This window comes from Engraulis encrasicolus, chromosome 8 (assembly GCF_034702125.1).
Source record: "Engraulis encrasicolus isolate BLACKSEA-1 chromosome 8, IST_EnEncr_1.0, whole genome shotgun sequence".
Lineage (NCBI taxonomy): Eukaryota > Metazoa > Chordata > Actinopteri > Clupeiformes > Engraulidae > Engraulis > Engraulis encrasicolus.
Window position 1 is genome coordinate 3,471,328 of NC_085864.1, and position 17,778 is coordinate 3,489,105.

The following is a 17,778-nucleotide window of genomic DNA, read 5'->3' on the forward strand; positions in this document are numbered from 1 at the left end:
AATGGACAGTAGAGGATGCAGAGGCAATATGAGAGAGAAGGTTTACCAGGAGCATTACTATGGCATGCAGGCAGCCACAGCTAGATTCTGTAGCTGTACACAGCTGCTGGGGGTGGCGGCATAGTGGTGGTGGAGGTAGCTGTAGGTCTTGGCCAAGCTGGGGTAAACTACTAAACTAGGAAATGTTAATTGCGATGAACACCATATGGACCAGATTAAAGACTCTGGGAAAGGGTCACAGGCAGCAAGCAGAATGACAAAGATTAGGTAGCCCTCAGAGGCAGCCATCCACACACATACACACACAGACAGACACAGATACACGTATGCGCACGCACACAGAGAGAGAGAGAGAGAGAGAGAGAGAGAGAGAGAGAGAGAGAGAGAGAGAGAGAGAGAGAGAGAGAAGGAGAAAGAGATGATGATTTTGAAGAGATTAGCGATGTCCCAAAACACAGATTCGGGGGTGTGCTTATTGGAATTAACCTAATGGCAGTTATGCACTGATGGCACGTGCTACCCCTGAGAGGTGACGTGGGCGTAAGGGCAAATTGTACACAATAGAATAGAATAGAATAGAATAGAATAGAATAGAATTGAAATTAATTGAATTGAATTGAAATGAATTGAATTGAATTGAATTTTCAGCTTCTTCCAATTCCTTGCCTCCTTGAGAAATGCCTGTAACCCTGACAATGTCCCTGTCTGTTATAACTATTTCGATCTATACAGCAAGCGTGTCAACTAAGTATACTGTAATGCAATGAAAGACAATGCTATGCAATGTAATGTAATGTGAGGGTCCTGGCTCTACGCAGTGTGAAAGGTGCACAACAAAAAAACCCTGCAGTGTTGATTCAACGTTTACGAGTACTCTACGACCAAATACACTCTAGAAGATGTTAAATCAACTCTCAAAGTGTTGAATTAACACTGCAGCATGTACTGTGTGGTTATTATTTGTGATGCTGTGACTGCAGATTTAGATAATCCACTCAGGCCCAGAGACCCAGTAACCTCAGACTAGCTACATTCCCAGAAGAACCCGGCAGTGTAAGATAAAAAATATGATTTCACGATTCATCATCGTGTGCTTGGCATATGCATAGCATTTTTAAAAATAACAAAAACATCAACCACAACAAGAACAACAAAAAATGTGCTATTCAAGATTGCCTCCTCTAATTCTGGACAAGAATCCTGAGATATTCTTCTTGTTTTGGAATACAGTCTACGTATGTGGAATACACATTCTGTTGCAGAGTTCAGATCTCTGAACCTCTAGGGCTATATATGGCTACAAGCTGTACAAGCTCAAAAACGACAAGAGCCTTTCACCTCCCTTTGTTCAACAACATCCAATGATCCACTTAAACGGAAAAACACAGGCAATGTAATGGGCAATTGATCAGCGCTTTGGTAAGCTATACTTTCACATCATCCAATATATGGACTGAAGTTGTTTGTCTCCAGTCCTATCGAGCCCCCTTCCCCATCGCCACAGCAATCAACAATCATGGCCGAAAAATTGATTTGCGTTCGCCATCACAGTCAGTAGTGCTGTGCTTGGGGCATCCTTAAACTAACCAAGGCTTATCAAGTAGACTTAGATCTGTTTTGTTTACCAATCAACAACACATCAGTTTTATAGGTCAGATATGAAGTGTGTTGTCTTTTCTTGGCCACAGTACCAGTAAGAGAAATAAACGGTGGAACGTCATAATGAAGGTGCTGGCATACTTTACTTTACTTTACTTTATTTGTTCAGGACATTGCACATTAATGAACATATACATACATGTACATATATGTAAACATGCCAGATTGTAGCCCAAGGGCTAATTTCCATCTGGTGTCCAATAGGACATAGTGTAGATCACACAGTATGTGACAATTGTGGAAAGAGTTATAAAAATAGCTTAATGTGTACTTCCACTGTGGTGCAGTGAATGTTACGTGTCACTGCTAGACTGCAGGGTTGCTGAGGTGGTATTCAGATCAGAGCATTGCGGTTTCACATCCCACCCTTACCAATAAGATTGTGTGTCCCTACACTATGCATCCATGGCTGAAGTGCCCTTCAGCAGGACACCTGACCTCACACTACACCAGGGACTGTAACCAATACTCTGAAGTCACTGTAAGTAACTTTGAATAAAACAACACCAGCTAAGTGACAGAGATTGAAACCCTTCATCTTGAATATCACACAAGGGGACAGCCCTGATGTTATGACATTTGCAATATCAGTCAACTAATATTCAAACAATAAATGTAACCATTCTAATTCATCGAGGTTGTTATTCAAAAAAGTTTAAAGTCAAATTTCTTAGAACTAAACACTTTTGACTAACTAACTTTTTTGAATAAGGAGGGTTTTGTCTGCCAATTAATAGATGTGGTTGATATGTCAGTGAATCCATTATGAATATCTGTCTAATGGTTTGGTTATAGTTTGTCTGGTTTTGGCTGATGAGGAAAAAAGTGTGTCTAAAAGACTGACCCACTATTATCACACCATCTCCATCTCAGTTGGCAACACTGGCTTGTTTCTATGCATGGCTTTTATAACTCTTGAAAAGTCTGCGTTAACCTTGGAGAGTCATTGTCTATCTTCAAGGAAAATCTAGGATATACAAAAGCCTCTGCTTTCCAGTGGAATTATATAGCCTATTTGCATCAACACCTTTCGGTATCAACCTTTGGGAAATAAACTAAAGAACAAACATCGCCATTTTTGTTGCAAGGTCTAGTCCCAGTTAAATATTTATAAAGGCCTGATGTTTGGAGAGAGAGAAGGACTCACTCAGACTCAGACTCAGAAGTGACTCAGACGTGCAGATATCATTTTTCACATCACTACTCTCATCACTCTGAGCTTTTATTAGTGGACCATAAGGAGCTGCTCAGAGAACCTTGAGATGCCTAGTGAGTCATGGAAGGAATCAAAAAATGCCTGCTGACTTCCACTTTAATTGACGCACACTCCGTGTGCACAACTATTTTTCCTCCTGTCTTTTATTCTCAGCACCCAAGCATACACATGACCGATTTTATATGACATAAGACTTCACAATTACCCCCAAGGGTCCACATCCACATGTATAGGCTATAGGTTAACACTCCAAAGTTAGTAGTATGCTGAAAGTTTACAGTCTTTAGTTTCCTGACAGGGTTCAAAAAATTAAGTAGAGTTCTACAGTGAGTGATGTTGAGGGCTTTTCTGACACTGAGCTCTGTTATGAGTGGAGCTGAAGTGATGGCAATGCTAAAAGGGCTAGCAAAAGCTTCATGAATGGAGCCTGGAATCAATTAAGTGAGCCACAGTCAGTATCCACTGACGGCGCAAGAACTGCATTTGATTTGACCACTTTGACTTGAATACTAAGTGAAAAGCCTTGCGTAACAAACAAAACAGCTGTTTGTCAAATGCTGCAAAGCAGTTGTGGGCATGTCACCAAATACAATAATCACTGATTCGAGATTTGACAGTAGCATCTCCATGCATCATCAGTACAGATGTTGCCTGTTTGTTTACTTGCAATAACGCAAAAACAAAGCCGAGCTTTTTGACAGCACTGGTGAGTTATTTGTGCTAAGTAAACTCTCGATGAGCAATTAAGTACAGAAAAACAGACAGGTTAGTGAATAATTTTAGATCAAGCATCACTTACCGATTCTAAGGACTTGCTGCCAACTCGGAGCAAACTCTGTCGCCAAGTACAAAAGCGAAAATAATAGTCCCATCCTTTTCGCCATGGTGCACGCTGACGAATGGATTTAAACATTGATTCTTAGATTATTATTTTTTAATCAATTTTTGGCAATGTTGTGGTTCCATCGCATCAGGGATGAACAGCTGACGTCGGACCGGCGCTTTCGCCATCAAACCTCCTGGTGACAGTGGCGTTCCCACAGATGCTGTAAAATGACCAAAAGAGACCGGGCATCGTCGCGTGGTCTCGAGACCCTGGACATACCAAGGTGCTCAGACTGCCTCCATCTCAAGTTGTCCCATTTGTACATCCGTTAAACATTCCTCCGGGGCAGTCTCACAGCAGAAAGTCGGGTCGGTGAACCTCGGGCAGAGGAGCGCGTCCCTCTCCGTGCGCGTTCTCAAATGAGGGCACGGGCAAGCTGCTGATCCGCAAACATGTATATGTTCGGAAGATTAACTTCAAATCTGGCAACAGTCGACCTCGACACCGTCTTTGCTTTGGTACACCGAGGAATGATTAAATCTTCGCTGCAGTCCTGATGGAAACGCAGATCTAATCTTCGCAACGGCCGCTGAAGCTCCCAAGAAGATTAAACTACCTCGCCAGCAGTTTTATTTACCACTGTCTGATAGAGAGATAACCAATTACTTTCTCTCTGGCTCTTCAAACCACACTAGAATAAGGCCACCCACATCGGGAATCCATGTTATTAGGGCCAAATACTTCAGAAGTCAAAGTAGGAGGAACAATTGTTTCACTCTGCTTCTTTTTAATCAGGATGTTTGCTCCGTGTAGTTTTGCCTGGCGCACGCATTTGTACCAAGGCAACACACAACACACATTCAAAAAAAGTATTAGCATTGCAGTAACATCATGGACCTCTGGCATATTTATTTGAAATTCCGTGCGTTGAAATGTAACTATTGTTTTGAGGCCATATCCCGACACTGGAGAAAACAAAACCGGCACACTGACAGAGAAACAAAGCTGCAAAATCTGCTCTGAGCTGTGCGCGCTCCAGCAGTAACCAACACTGTGGGCACTAGTGGCCACCGTTATAAATTGCATCGCTTTTGAACGGAAACGTGATGCTGTGATCCAGGAAATTATTAACAGATCAGAGAGGCTGGTTGTTTAATGGTAGCCCTGTGGATTTGCACGGCATTATGAGGATTACAGAGAAGAGGCCTATGCCCTTTGGTAGATAGTTGTTGTGATCCAGTCAAGTGAGGGAGGATGCTTAAGAAGAATGTGAAAGGTTACAGTAGGCGTGTTTTGTATTTGCTGGAGCAAGTTCAGATTCCTTTTTATCTCTGTGTTTATCTTTCTTTTTTGACATTATCTTTTGCTATCTTCATAAATTACTCACACACACACACACACTCTCTCTCCCCCCCCCTCTCTCTCTCTCTCACACACACACACACACACACACACACACACACACACACACACACACACACACACACACACACACACACACACACACACACACACACACACACACACACACACACTTTGCAACACACATACTGGGATACATAGCCCATACATTAGGGGTGACACAAATAGACATTTGTTGCGTGTCAGATAGACCTAACAAATCACAAGGTTAACTTTGGTTGATTGATTGATTGATTGATTGATTGATTGATTGATTGATTGATTGATTGATTGATTGATCGATTGATCGATCGATTGGTCAATTACATCTTTGTCTTTGTTGTCTAATGTCAAGCTCTTCCCAAAACACAGGTATCAGCAGTGAGGGAAGTCGTGTGTCTTTTGGAGCAGTGCTGAGGCACACATCTGCACTGCAAGCTATTGTAATACAAGATATGAATACTTTATTCATTATTAGCGTATAATCAAAAATCATTTAGAAATATAAGGTTTAAAAACATTGCGACCTGAAATTGCAAAAAAAGAAGAATACAAATATTCCAAATTACAAAAAAGAAATGTAAAAATTGTCACCATTTGAGTTTTTCTAATAAATTATTGTGCCAAGTCATTAGTCATTGTTCTACTTCACAGTAGTCCAGTAGCCTGCATCCCTTGGTGTTGACAACAACATGCTTATCTGATGGAGGGCAACTCTAATGTTGACAGAAACACCATTTCTGGTTTGGTGATGTCCCTAGGCCTATCATGGTTTTGGTGTACAAAAATAGCTGTTTATACATTTCAAAAGAAGAGAACTGCATGTTAGTCCTGGCAGCTGGAGTTATAGCCCAAGAAAAATGTTGTAGGCTATGCATCCTTTTTGTGTCAATGATTTGACTTAACATAATTCAATTTTGTAAATAAGAAGTGTAATCACAAGTAGAGAAAAAGTGTGTACAGTGCAATTTATGTTCTGTGATAAATATTACAGTATATTGGATATACGTAAGTATTAAAATGCTATACTTACTGGTGATATAATGCATGGTGCACTGCTGATAGATTTGCATTCATGCATTTTCTCTATACCATTCTATTTCACATGGACAGTGTAGTAGGCCTATCCAAGTTAGTGCACCTAGTCAGATCTGCTTGTTTTCAAGGAGAAAAAAACATTCTCCCAAAAGTTCTGCATTCCCCCGTTCCTCCAGTGCAAAAGTTCACAATTACTGTCAGAGCTGGTACTTAGCCCAATCCAGTTCTTCATCCATTTTAGCAGTAGATTCACAGTCAGTCAGGGTCACGATTAATCAAACGCCTATAACTGAATCTGTGTAACACGTTCCCCAGTATTTGTACAGATAGTCAACTGAATAGTGTGTGTGTGTGTGTGTGCGCGTGTGTGTGTGTGTGTGTGTGTGTGTGTGTGTGTGTGTGTGTGTGTGTGTGTGTGTGTGTGTGTGTGTGTGTGTGTGTGTGTGTGTGTGTGTGTGTGTGTGTGTGTGTGTGTGTGTGTACGCGCGCGTGTGCGCGCGTGTGTGTACAGTATAATTGATAGTCTGTAGCAGGTCCTCATATCCGCATGCCTGAGCTGGAGCTGGAGTGTGAGGGCGCCACCCTGGAGTAGTCGTACCCGATGAACACCGGCTTCTGCTGCACCGGGTGGAAGCTGGAGTTGGACTGGTACGAAGCGTATGGCGTCTGGGACGTGGCGGTGTACGGCGTGGAGTGCTGGCTTTGGCTGTAGTAGAGAGACTCCCTTGGGGTCAACTGGTGTTGAGGACCTCCCTTTGTGAAGGATGCTGCTGGTGGTGGGTACAATGGCATGGCATTGGCTGCTGGGTACACCATAGGTGCAGCAGCAGCAGCAGGGACGAACTGTTGTTGCCCGTACTGGATGGTTTGTTGAGGGTTGAAGGGATATGGGCCTTGTGGAGCCATGGGGGGCATACTGTGTACCGATGACGGTGGTGCTGGATGAGGAACGAAAAAGATTAGATGAAATTAGTCTTCATTTTTCCATAGGGATATTCATTTTCAGTCAGATCAGCACAAGTCAGATTGTTTATGACTCTCATCACAAGTACATACATGCATAGACACCATTTTACACATAGGCTACAGTACATCCACACACAGGCCTACCGTAAATATACCTCGCCTCTACATATCCCATTAAGACATGGCCCCGACCTGTTATAACTTTGCTGTTACCAACATGGCAATGACTAAGTCATAATGTATTACTAAAGGCCCTGTGTGACGTTGCAGTGGTGTAGTACTATGGTAGTTAACCCCGTAGCGCAGAGCCTATGTTATAACCTTACTCCCAGCAAAGTTGTAATGACTGTCTTAATCTGTCACGAAAGGCTCTCAGTACTGTTATAACAATGTTGTTATGATGTAGTTGAGCATTTTCAGCAAATAGTGAGTAGGCCCGCCAGAATTCCATAGGCCTATAGAATTCCACTTGCAGAATGACAATACCCCATACGTGCACCATCCCCTCTCATTTACCCAGGAAGCTGGTCTGGTGCATCAGCATGGGCTGCTGCTGCATGGCGGAGCTCATGGAGCTGGCCAGCGGGTGGAAGCGGGTGAGGGTGGGCTTGGCACCGGGGGCGTAGTAGTACCCCGGCTGGTAGACGTCGAACGAGCCTTCCTCTTTCACGATCCGCCAGCAGCACAGGAACACCAGGCCGGCGGCAAACAAGACGGCACCTGACACCCAGCCGATGTAGAGCGCCTCGCCCAGCTCCCGGCGCTGCGCGTCGATCAGCAGCGGGTTGTAGAAGTCGCGGATGATGGCGTGGCCGGTCCAGGAGACGGGGATGAAGACGCAGGCGGAGGCCAGCACCTGCATGCCCCCCGCCACCATCAGCAGGATGCGCTTCAGCCTCAGCTGCCCCGACAGGCAGTGCAGGCTACGCAAACCCACCAGCGCCACCAACAGGCCGATGCCAGACAGCGCGAGCGAGCAGCACATGAGGCCTCGGGCGGCCTGCAGCTCCGGGGGCAGGAAGAGCAAGGAGTCGTAGACTTTGCACTGCATGCGGATGTTGGACTGCCGGTAGCAGTTCATCCACAGGCCCTCCCAGCGCGTTTCCATGACAATGATGTTCTCTCCGATGAAGGCTGTGACCTTCCACATGGGCAGTCCGGTGGTGACGGCTGCCCCCAGGAGACCCACGATGCCCAGGCACATGCCCATCAACTCGGATGCCCCCTGCACCATCTCTGTGCTATAAATGCTGCAGCGCTGTTATATATTGTCTTTCTGTTGTATCTTTTTTATTTATTCTTATCTTCTCTTTTTTCTCTTTTCTTCAACTCTCTTGCCCTTTATTTCCTTATTTTCCTGTCTTCTCTTCACCTGTCTTGTGTTTCCCCCTTTGCTTCTTTTCTATTTCACTTATTCTGCTTCTCTGTTCTCTTCTGTTCACATGTCCATCCGCTCCAATGCCCCCTGCATCATCTCTGTTCTGTGATTCTTGGCTCCCACACCCCTGTACTTCTTATCTCCTCTGCTTTTCTTCTCTTATCTACTCTACTCTTCTTTTGGCTTTCTTTCACCATCTATTCTTTCATTTTCATGTCTTTCATGCTTTGTTTCTATTCATTTAATTTATTGTCTTGGCTTTTATTTTATTTTTTCCATTCTCTGATCTCTCCTCACCCCTCCTCTTTTTGTCAGTCTTTTCTCCTTTCCTGTTTTTTCTTCCCTTCAATACTTTCCACTTTGTTATAATTCTTGCTCTTGCACTTTTATATCTGATTGACCCTTGTACATCATCTTTGTTTGTTGTTGTTTTTATTATTATTGTCTCCAGTCTTCACTTTTCTTCTCTTCTCTTCTCTTCTCTTCTCTTCTCTTCTCTTCTCTTCTCTTCTCTTCTCTTCTCTTCTCTTCTCTTCTCTTCTCTTCTCTTCTCTTCTCTTCTCTTCTCTCAATATCCTCTTCTTCTCTCCTCTCCTCTCTTCTCTATGTTTTCTTCTCACTTCTCAATATCCTCTTCTCTTCGCTAGTCTTTTCAATATCCTCTGTCCAAGTATATCACTACCCTCTCGAAACTAATTACCTCCAAAACGGCTTAGCCAAAAGCAGCAGCAGCAGCAGCAGGAGAGAGCTCCAGCCCCAGCCCAGTCCTCAGCTCCAGAGCTGTAGTCTCCCCATGGCGGATGATGAAAGCCCTTGGAAGTGCTCCCAAAATAAGAGCATTAGACCTCCTCCACTGAAGCCTCTAACTCTAGTACTGAGCGAGCAATCGCTTTCAACTCCCTCCTCCAGCCTACAGCTCCGTCCCTCAGGTGCAATGTGCAAAAAGTCGTGTAGTAATCGTGAGAAAGAGGGTTTGGCGGCGCTGGGTTTGTTGTGGGAAAAGCGCCCAGGCATGGCTCTGATTGGTGTGTCGGGGATGGGGTTGGGGGTAGGTGCTGCTGGGGCCAAGGCTGGCCTAGGACCAAAAATCCAGCCTGGGCATTTTTGTCTTACAGTAAACTGGCCTCTCACACATCCAAGCGGTTTTCATACTGTATCCTGCTTGACTCAGTCCACTGTCTGTATTGAAGATGGACCAGTGATGCCATGGCCAACCAATAGGGCACTCGTCTACCATGCGGCAGACCCGGGTTCAATTCCCGGCCCCAGTCCTTTGCCGGCCCTTCCCCGTCTCTCTCTCCCCCACTCGCTTCCTGTCACCACATTCACTGTCCTATCATAAATAAAGTCAAAAAGACCACACAAAAGAAGAAGAAGAAGATGGACCACAACTTGTTGGCAGTTCCAAAGAAAACAAACAAACAAAAGAAGCAACAATAGTATCAGCTGCTGGGGATTGTTGACCCAGCGGGAAGATGCCCTGTATGCCTGATGACCAGTCCAGCCCTGACTGGGGGTATGTTTATGGTTACTTAGTTGGGACATGTGGGTCAAAGCCTCTCTCAGCTGTTTTCACAGTGTACTCTTTGCCTGCCGAAAGTGGCTGTGTTTACTGTTTGGGATTACAGTAAGAAGCTACACACTCAAAACTTCAACTTCAGAAGGCCGCTGGGTTGCAAAAATATTGTTAAGTCCAAAAGGAGGTCCCCGCTGAAAAACTTTGGGACCCACCTCTCACAAGGATCTGGCCTCACTGTTGTCTCCAAATAATTGGATACACTCATCCAGACACGATGGACAAGTCATGTATTTCTTTCAAAGTAGAGAATGATATATATGAAGATGGCCTATCATAGAGCTGACATAAACTAGATAATACAAATATCATTAGGGTGATCATTACACTTTGCAAGTGTGTATAGTGCTTGTATTGTCCATGGAGGAATTCATGGTGAGAGGTACTCCTTATGCTGTTGCGAGTTGATGGTGATATGCACTGAAAAAAAATGTAACCATTATTTGAAATTTGATTTTAAAAAGATTCGCTTTCCCCTATAAAGCCCAGTCAGATCTCACGCTCATCCAATTTCTTTCAGCCGGGTGCAAAGTCAAAACGTTAAGTTCATGTAATGATGAACCTCACACCAATTAACACCATTTTTTGCTTTTCCCTATTATAGCATTGTGTATCTGACAGATCTGTTACACCCTTTAGTTGTTCAGAAGTAAGTCTAAAACACTTAATTTCATCTTGGGCCATCATCCTCATTTAAACTACAGGTGTACAGTATTCTAAATCAAGGTGCATTAGTCAAATTAAGAAGTGCTATGTAGTTATGAACCATGATGGCTTTTTTGGTTGAAGAAAATACTTCACCATTTCCATATTTTGCATCTATGTTTTGATTGTACCAAGTCATTTGCAAGTAGTCATTTGATTTACTGCCCAGATGTGACTAAATTGGTTTTACTTTCACAACTCTTCAGAAGTGTCAACAGAACACGGACAACAGGCTTTCTTACTTTCACCAGTGTATCTGTCAACCAACTGTAGAGACAGAGTTGGCTTTGCCTCTCCGTTCACTGATCACTGTTGTCTAGGCCAGTGGTTCCCAACCTTTTTCTTAAGGGACCCATGTTTTTACTATTGTAAGCTTTGGTGACCCAACCACGCGAGCGCCCGCACGAGACGGAGTCACAAGATGCCCTCCGTTTCCTGCGAAAACTTATTTTAGTTATTTTATTCCTCAATTCGTCTTTGGTCAAATATAGAATAAATGTTTAATGTAGCACTTACAATTTGTTGCGTCTATTAGTTACAGTAAATGATTTGTCTTTTATTCAACATGGGCTATATATATTTAAAACGAAACCCCTTAAAATCAAGAGGGCTCCGCGACCCCCTGTGGATCTTTGGCGACCCATAAGGGGGGTCCCGACCCATAGGTTGGGAACCACTGGTCTAGGCTGCCAGTGCGCATCATTCTCATGCTTCTGCTGTAGTGCTCTCCATCACCACCAGAGGGACTCAGAGTCCCTTGGCAAGAAAGCTACCTCTGTCCAATTGACTTGTTTTATTTTTAAACTTATACGTAGTCCTACTTGTTTTAGATGTAATGCCCTTGTGTATCACTTGTCGAATGCAATTTTAAATGAAAAGGAGATGTATGCTCTACGTCTTTGTTTATGCCTCAAGAGCACCTCTACATCAACATTTGTTTTTGTTCAATGAAGAGATGTGTAATGTGTAAACAAAAGACTAAACTATAACTAAGTTTTCCATTGTGGTGTAGGACCTACAAAAGGGTTTCTATCTAAACAATCTTATCAATACATTACGATAAGCTGGTAGTTTGTGAACTCAACAAGTGAAACTTTATTTTATGCTCATTCATAAGTGAAATGTTATGTACACACACTGGATCAACAGACCAATGACATGGAAAATAAATGTTCCTTCCTTTTCCCATGCGTCCAAAGGGTTGGGAGTAGTCTGTCTATAGTGCCTCTGTTTGAAATTCTTAAACAAATAGCTATGTAAATAGGGCAGGACTTGTTGACGAATGGCTTCTCACTATGTCACTGTTCTGACATTTAATCCTCAATATAAACAAAGAGAGAGTCTGTTTATAGCATACTTTATATGTTTATACTTTAGACAACATTCGTTCCAATGGTCCTTCGGTTGACATAAACAGAGGTCAACCTTATTACATCAAGTGTACTACTAGTAGGGCTATCTACTTATAAATTGACATACAACACACCAGGATGTTGCCCCAGGCCGTAATGCATTCCTGAGGCAGGGGTCATAAAAATACCTTTTGTTAAGGAAGTACTGAAGTAACAAATTAAAGTAAAGCATTTTCTTCTCGACAATATACCCTTTTAGACTTAAGAAATAATCAGTTAACGGTAAAGTCCCATATAAAAAAGTGTAAAAACAAGGCTGTGCATAGTTAAAATGGTTAACACCTTCATCCACTGTGTTGTACAACCCTCATGTGATCCATCCTCGACACCCACTGAAACTGAAGCCTTTAGGGCATATGGATCACCATGACACTCCTGTAAACACACAACCACAAGAGCAGGAAAAACAACCGCTTGCCAACTCAACTCATCCTTCCAGGTTGTAGTTTACTGAAGAATATAAAATCTAATCAGCTTTCTTTCTACATTATTGTTCAAAAAGATTCTGTTTTTAAAAAAGGTCACAGGTTATGTAATTAAAGGTTATAGCTAATATAATTGTACGCCTGATTCAATATCAAATTTCAGTCACTTAGAAATGTGAGGATTGATCAAGTAAACATCATCTTAACAAATAATATCGAAATGTACACAGTTAAAAGGTAACTACCAGAAACCTCTTAAAACACTAAGCAAAAGAAATGCTGGAGAAATGTCAGATTATAAGACTATTGACACTAAGTAAAATCCCCTTACCCCAACAAAGCCCTTGTAATGTCAAGTGAAATGTTGAAATATTGAAGTGCTGGAGAGTAAACCTAAATCTTGAGATGAACAAAAAAAAAAAAACTCAGCAGACCCAAAAGAGCAGGGGTTCCCAACTTTTTCCAACTTTGGGCCCTCCTGAAATGTTCACAAATGTTTGGGGCCTACCTCTGGCTAAATAAACAATGCAAATACATGGTTAACAGCAACATACACTCACATGATTTTGGATTTTTAGAAGATGATTTCAAGGCCCACTTGGAATACACCCAGGGCACACCAGTGGGCCCCAGCCCACAGTTTGAGAATCACAGCAATAGACCATCACATTTCCATGAGGGCTGAAATACAAAACACCAAAGCCACACCAAACCAACTATGTGGTCTTGAACTACGCTTCCATGTCGGAGATATTAGGTCCTACATGGTCCAACTCATATGGTTCCACATTGAAGGGCATTGGTGGTCCCACAAAAGGCATTGTATGAAGCCTGGGGTCAGGGATGAGCTTCAGACGATCTAGAGATAGGCGACTTTGCTCTGGAGAGAGGGGTGCCTCACAGGCTGCAGAGAAGGGTGCCTGGACAGGTTATGCATGTCCGGATGGTACGATGGAGTCGCAGAGGGTAGATAGCCTGGATGATAGGACTGTTGCAGGGACGGATGCATGGAGGGCTGGAAGGAGGGCTGCCTCGAAGGCTGTCTGGAGTAGTCCTGTATGGAGGGCTGCCTGGATGGGTAGCTGTACATGGACTGAGGCCTTGGCACCGGAGCAGCGGGCAGCAGTGGCTGCGGCGTGTAGGACACGTAAGGCGTCCCCGGGTTGTACACGTTCTTCTTCCGGGAGTAGTAGTCGCTCTCGTCGTCCCGCGGTACGCTGCAGCACACAAACACGCACCCTCCGGCGAACAGGAACGCCGCCGACACCCAGCCGATGTAGAGCGCCTCGCCAAGCTCCCGGCGCTGCGCGTCGATCAGCAGCGGGTTGTAGAAGTCGCGGATGATGACGTGGCCGGTCCAGGAGACGGGGATGATGCAGCAGATGCAGGCGCCGATGATCATGCTGCCGGCGATGATCAGCACCATGCGCTTGGCGCCTTGGTTTTCTCGGTCGATGCAGCCGGTGCATTGCATGCCCATGATGCTCACCAGCAGGCCTAGGCCACCCAGCGCCACCGCACAGCACATTAGGCCTCGAGCAGCCTGGAGGTCAGGGGGCAGGGCCAGCAGAGAGTCGTACACCTGGGGAATTTCAAAGTTCAAAATGTCAAAGTTTTATAAATGGCAAAAAATATTAAAGACTTCAATAAAGCACAGCACATCAGGCCACGAACAGTCTGCAGGCCGTGAGGCAGGGCCAGCTGGGGAATATCAAAATTTTCATCAAAATTCAAAGTTTTTACTTCTTCTTTGGCTTGACTTGACTTCATGGTTGTTACAGCCATTTTCACAAAGCTTACAGAGAAAAGGGCATAAGGTTGAGGTGCTAATAGGTCAGGTGGTAGAGCCGGCAGAAAGTTGTACACATGGCAAAATTTCAAATTCAAAAACATGTATAGCAACAAGTCCAGCATCAGTGGCTCAGAACCATTAAATATTAAAGACTAAGAACAGCACATCAAGTCTAGGGCCACCTACAGACAGGAGGGACAGACAGGGACTGTTTGAACAAAACCTTATATTGTTTATTGTTACCTTTCCATACATTGTTTGCAACATATTTACCTTTAGTGTGATTTACATTTTAAGTTTCATTTCAAGTTTAGCAAGCAAATATGTTGAAAAATGGAAAGTGACTAGATATGGCTGCACCCTAGGGGCCCCAAACGTTTTTAAAAAAGTTGTGCCAGGATGCAATATTTACAAATTAATCTCTCATGTTGAGTACAGTTAATACACATGTTTCTAGCTCGTAATTATAGCCTTGTCTATGTGAATTTGTTCGAAATTCGCCTTTTGGAGGGGGGTGCACAGCAACCTGTAGCCTAGGGGCCCAGGCCATCTTAATTCGGCCCTGACCACTGGCCTACAGTATACTGAAAACAAAGCATGATCTCAGTCCTGCTCATACCTTGCACTGCATGCGAATGTCGGCCTGCCGGTAGCAGTTCATCCACAGGCCCTCGTAGCGGGTCTCCATGACGATGATGTTCTCGCCGATGAAGGCGGTGACGCGCCACTGCGGCATGCCGGTGCTGGCTGCGCAGCCGATCAGACCGATCAGCGTCAGGCACAGCGCCGCCACCTCCAGCGCAGGGTTCGCCATGATGGCTCTCTCTCTCTTTCTATCCCTCTCTCTTTTCCTATCTGTCTCTGTGTCTGTCTATGTCCTGACTCCTACCTGTCTCTCCCTGCCGTCGACTCTTTTCTTCAAACTTCTTAAGCTCTACTCTTCTCCTTCAGCACTTGTTTCCTCAAAGTCCCCACTGTGTGAGTATCCGTGCCAGAAAGTCTTTGTTTGGGTTTTTCTGATGTTCCCAAGATCTGGGTCTTTCTCTCACACCTTCCCTGGGCTCTTCTCTAGCCTCCTACTAACCCACTGGCTTCCTCCAACTCCCCGTCGAGCTCCCACTCGCTCTCCAGCTTCAACTCTGCTGTCCTCAACTCCTTTTTCCTCAAACTCACAGACTTCCTCCAGAACTCCCCCCTCTAACTCTAACCCCCCTTTGCCATATGCAAAAGTATCTGTTGAGGCCAAAAGTCCTTGCTTGGTCTTTTTAAAGTTTTGTAAACTCCGGCTCTTTCCTCTTGTCTTCTTGTTGTTAAAAAGTTAAAAGGTAGAAGAGTCGTAAAAAAGAGTTTCAAAAAGATTTTTTGAAAAAAAAGAGAGTTAAAGAAAGTCCCAATCCAGATTCTTGTTGCTCTCACCTCTTCCTCCTCCTCTCTGTGTATGACGTCCGCTCCACTGGGTGTCTGAGTGATGGCAGGTGATCCGTCCTCTTTTCCTCTCTGCCAGGGGTCTGACTTGACCCTTCCCAAGTGAACCCTGGGTTGCTACCTGTTGTGGATGCAGGAGAGTGTACCTCTGAGCGGCGTGTGTTTGTGGTTGGCAGCTTAGGTAGCTCTGCCGCTTCGATAACTTTGATAGCTTTGTTGCCACCAAGCGCTATATCTGAAGCGGTGATGTGGCAGCAGCTCGCGTCCCAACAGTCAGCAGGTGATTTTGCATCCCAGTGGAAGAGGTGGCAGGGTGTGTGTGTGTGTGTGTGTGTTCTGCTGCTGGTACAGGTGCCTACTCCTACTCCCCCTCCCTCTCAGGAGCCAGAGGCAGCATTGGGAGCCTGAATGGAATGGGAGGGAACTGAGCTGAGCTGAGTTGAGCTGTGGTCTGTTGCTATGAAATTGAATCCCCCAGGAGGACCTCTTTCTGTGCGTTTGTTTGCATCTCTCTTTCCCATCTCTCTCTCTCTCTCTCTCTCTTCCTCTTCCCCTCTCTCTCTCTCTCTCTCTCTCTCTCTCTCTCTCTCTCTCTCTCTCTCTCTCTCTCTCTCTCTCTCTCTCTCTCTCTCTCTCTCTCTCTCTCTCTCTCTCTCTCCACCTGTGTGCCAATCCTGCTTTGTTGAACAGCATTGTTTATTCACAAGTCTCCATTTTCTCTAATGTGTTTCCTAATGGGTGGATCCAGTGCCTGCAAAATGGAAGATTAACAACTACCAGTGGCCTTCAGAGGATGTATGCCTAGTAGCCCATATAGCCTACCGCATGCAGATTCCGATAGGGAATGCAGGACAACAACCAAACCTTGACATTATTGATTTTGAGGAGATAAGTAACTATTCTGTAACTCATTTAACCTGTGTGTGCATTTGCATTTTGCATTTAGGCTGCATTCAGGAAAGACCTCAGTGACTGACAGGGTAGTCAGAATTCATATGTGCCTTTCACGGTGTTACACATTGTGGGAAGTAATCTGATGGCAAAGCTATATTCAATCAGATCCTCAACTCTTATCTGGTCAAAGTTCAATATTGTCCCAACAACACAAATGGTCACTAAGAGTGTGAGTCCATGGAAGGGTAGAGACCATGACAGCCATTAATTATCAGATTGGGATACAAAGAAACCTAAATATCACCCAACAATACCCAACAGTCACTATGAGCTAAGCCTGACACAAGACAACCATTAATCAAGGCATGGGGCTACTAGGGAATTTAACTTTGACCGACATTACCAGACTGATTGTATTTGCATACGGCATCAAGTAGGATACCACTGAAATAGGATGTCAATTGATAATCATGACAACATAAGTAGGCCTACAGGTATATATAGGAAAAGGTCCTAACTCTAGTCCAGTTAAGAACAGGATTTTATCTTGACAGAACATGTTTTTTCAACATTCCTTAACAATTTATCAGGGCTTGAAAGTAGTAGTCAGAAAAGAGAAAAAATATAATGCCTAAATGCTATTTCACCCTGTCTAGATTTGACCCTAGACACAACAAGTAGAGGAGATTCTGAAGATCTAAGACCTCTATTATGATGATATTGCTCAAGCATATTTGAGATATATTTAGGGCCTAAGCCATTTAGTGACTTAAAGCTATCAGAAGAGTTTTAAACTCAATTCTAAATCTCACTGTCAGTGCAATGACCTGTACTGGAGTGATGTGGTCTCTTTTCTTTGTTTTAGTTAGAATTCTTGCTGCAGCATTTTGGATATTTTGCACCTGCCTGACCGACCTTTGGGGGAGACCTATAAGTAGGCTAATAGTCAACTCTACTGGGAATAAAAGCAAAATCCTGTTTACATACAAACTGCTTAATTTTAGCAATGTTCCTAATGTACCAACAAGCAGATTTAGCTATGTTTTTATTGATGTGATCACACCA

The 17,778-nt window shown here is 44.0% G+C and overlaps 2 protein-coding genes across 2 annotated transcripts; both read right to left on the bottom strand.

The window, feature by feature from the left end:
* Positions 1-5,694: 5,694 nt before the first annotated feature.
* On the bottom strand, positions 5,695-8,708 carry LOC134453460 (claudin-8-like). Its single transcript, XM_063204269.1, has 2 exons — positions 7,623-8,708; positions 5,695-7,078 (listed from the first exon to the last, which is right to left on the bottom strand). The coding sequence occupies exons 1-2, from the start codon at positions 8,338-8,340 to the stop codon at positions 6,678-6,680; spliced, it is 1,119 nt and encodes a 372-aa protein (XP_063060339.1). The 5' UTR covers positions 8,341-8,708; the 3' UTR covers positions 5,695-6,677.
* Positions 8,709-11,842: 3,134 nt separating this feature from the next.
* cldn8.1 (claudin 8.1) lies at positions 11,843-16,118 on the bottom strand. The gene is made up of 2 exons (XM_063204818.1): positions 15,014-16,118; positions 11,843-14,184 (listed from the first exon to the last, which is right to left on the bottom strand). The coding sequence occupies exons 1-2, from the start codon at positions 15,206-15,208 to the stop codon at positions 13,462-13,464; spliced, it is 918 nt and encodes a 305-aa protein (XP_063060888.1). The 5' UTR covers positions 15,209-16,118; the 3' UTR covers positions 11,843-13,461.
* Positions 16,119-17,778: the final 1,660 nt, after the last annotated feature.

What these genes read in the sequence shown, in the direction of transcription:
- LOC134453460 (XM_063204269.1), bottom strand. Translation starts at nt 8,340, where the DNA reads ATGGTGCAGGGGGCATCCGAGTTGATGGGCATGTGCCTGGGCATCGTG. An exon ending in GCACCAGACCAGCTTCCTGG is followed by an intron (nt 7,079 to 7,622) that starts GTAAATGAGAGG and finishes TTCCTCATCCAG; the next exon opens with CACCACCGTCATCGGTACAC.
- cldn8.1 (XM_063204818.1), bottom strand. Translation starts at nt 15,208, where the DNA reads ATGGCGAACCCTGCGCTGGAGGTGGCGGCGCTGTGCCTGACGCTGATC. An exon ending in ACATTCGCATGCAGTGCAAG is followed by an intron (nt 14,185 to 15,013) that starts GTATGAGCAGGA and finishes GAAATTCCCCAG; the next exon opens with GTGTACGACTCTCTGCTGGC.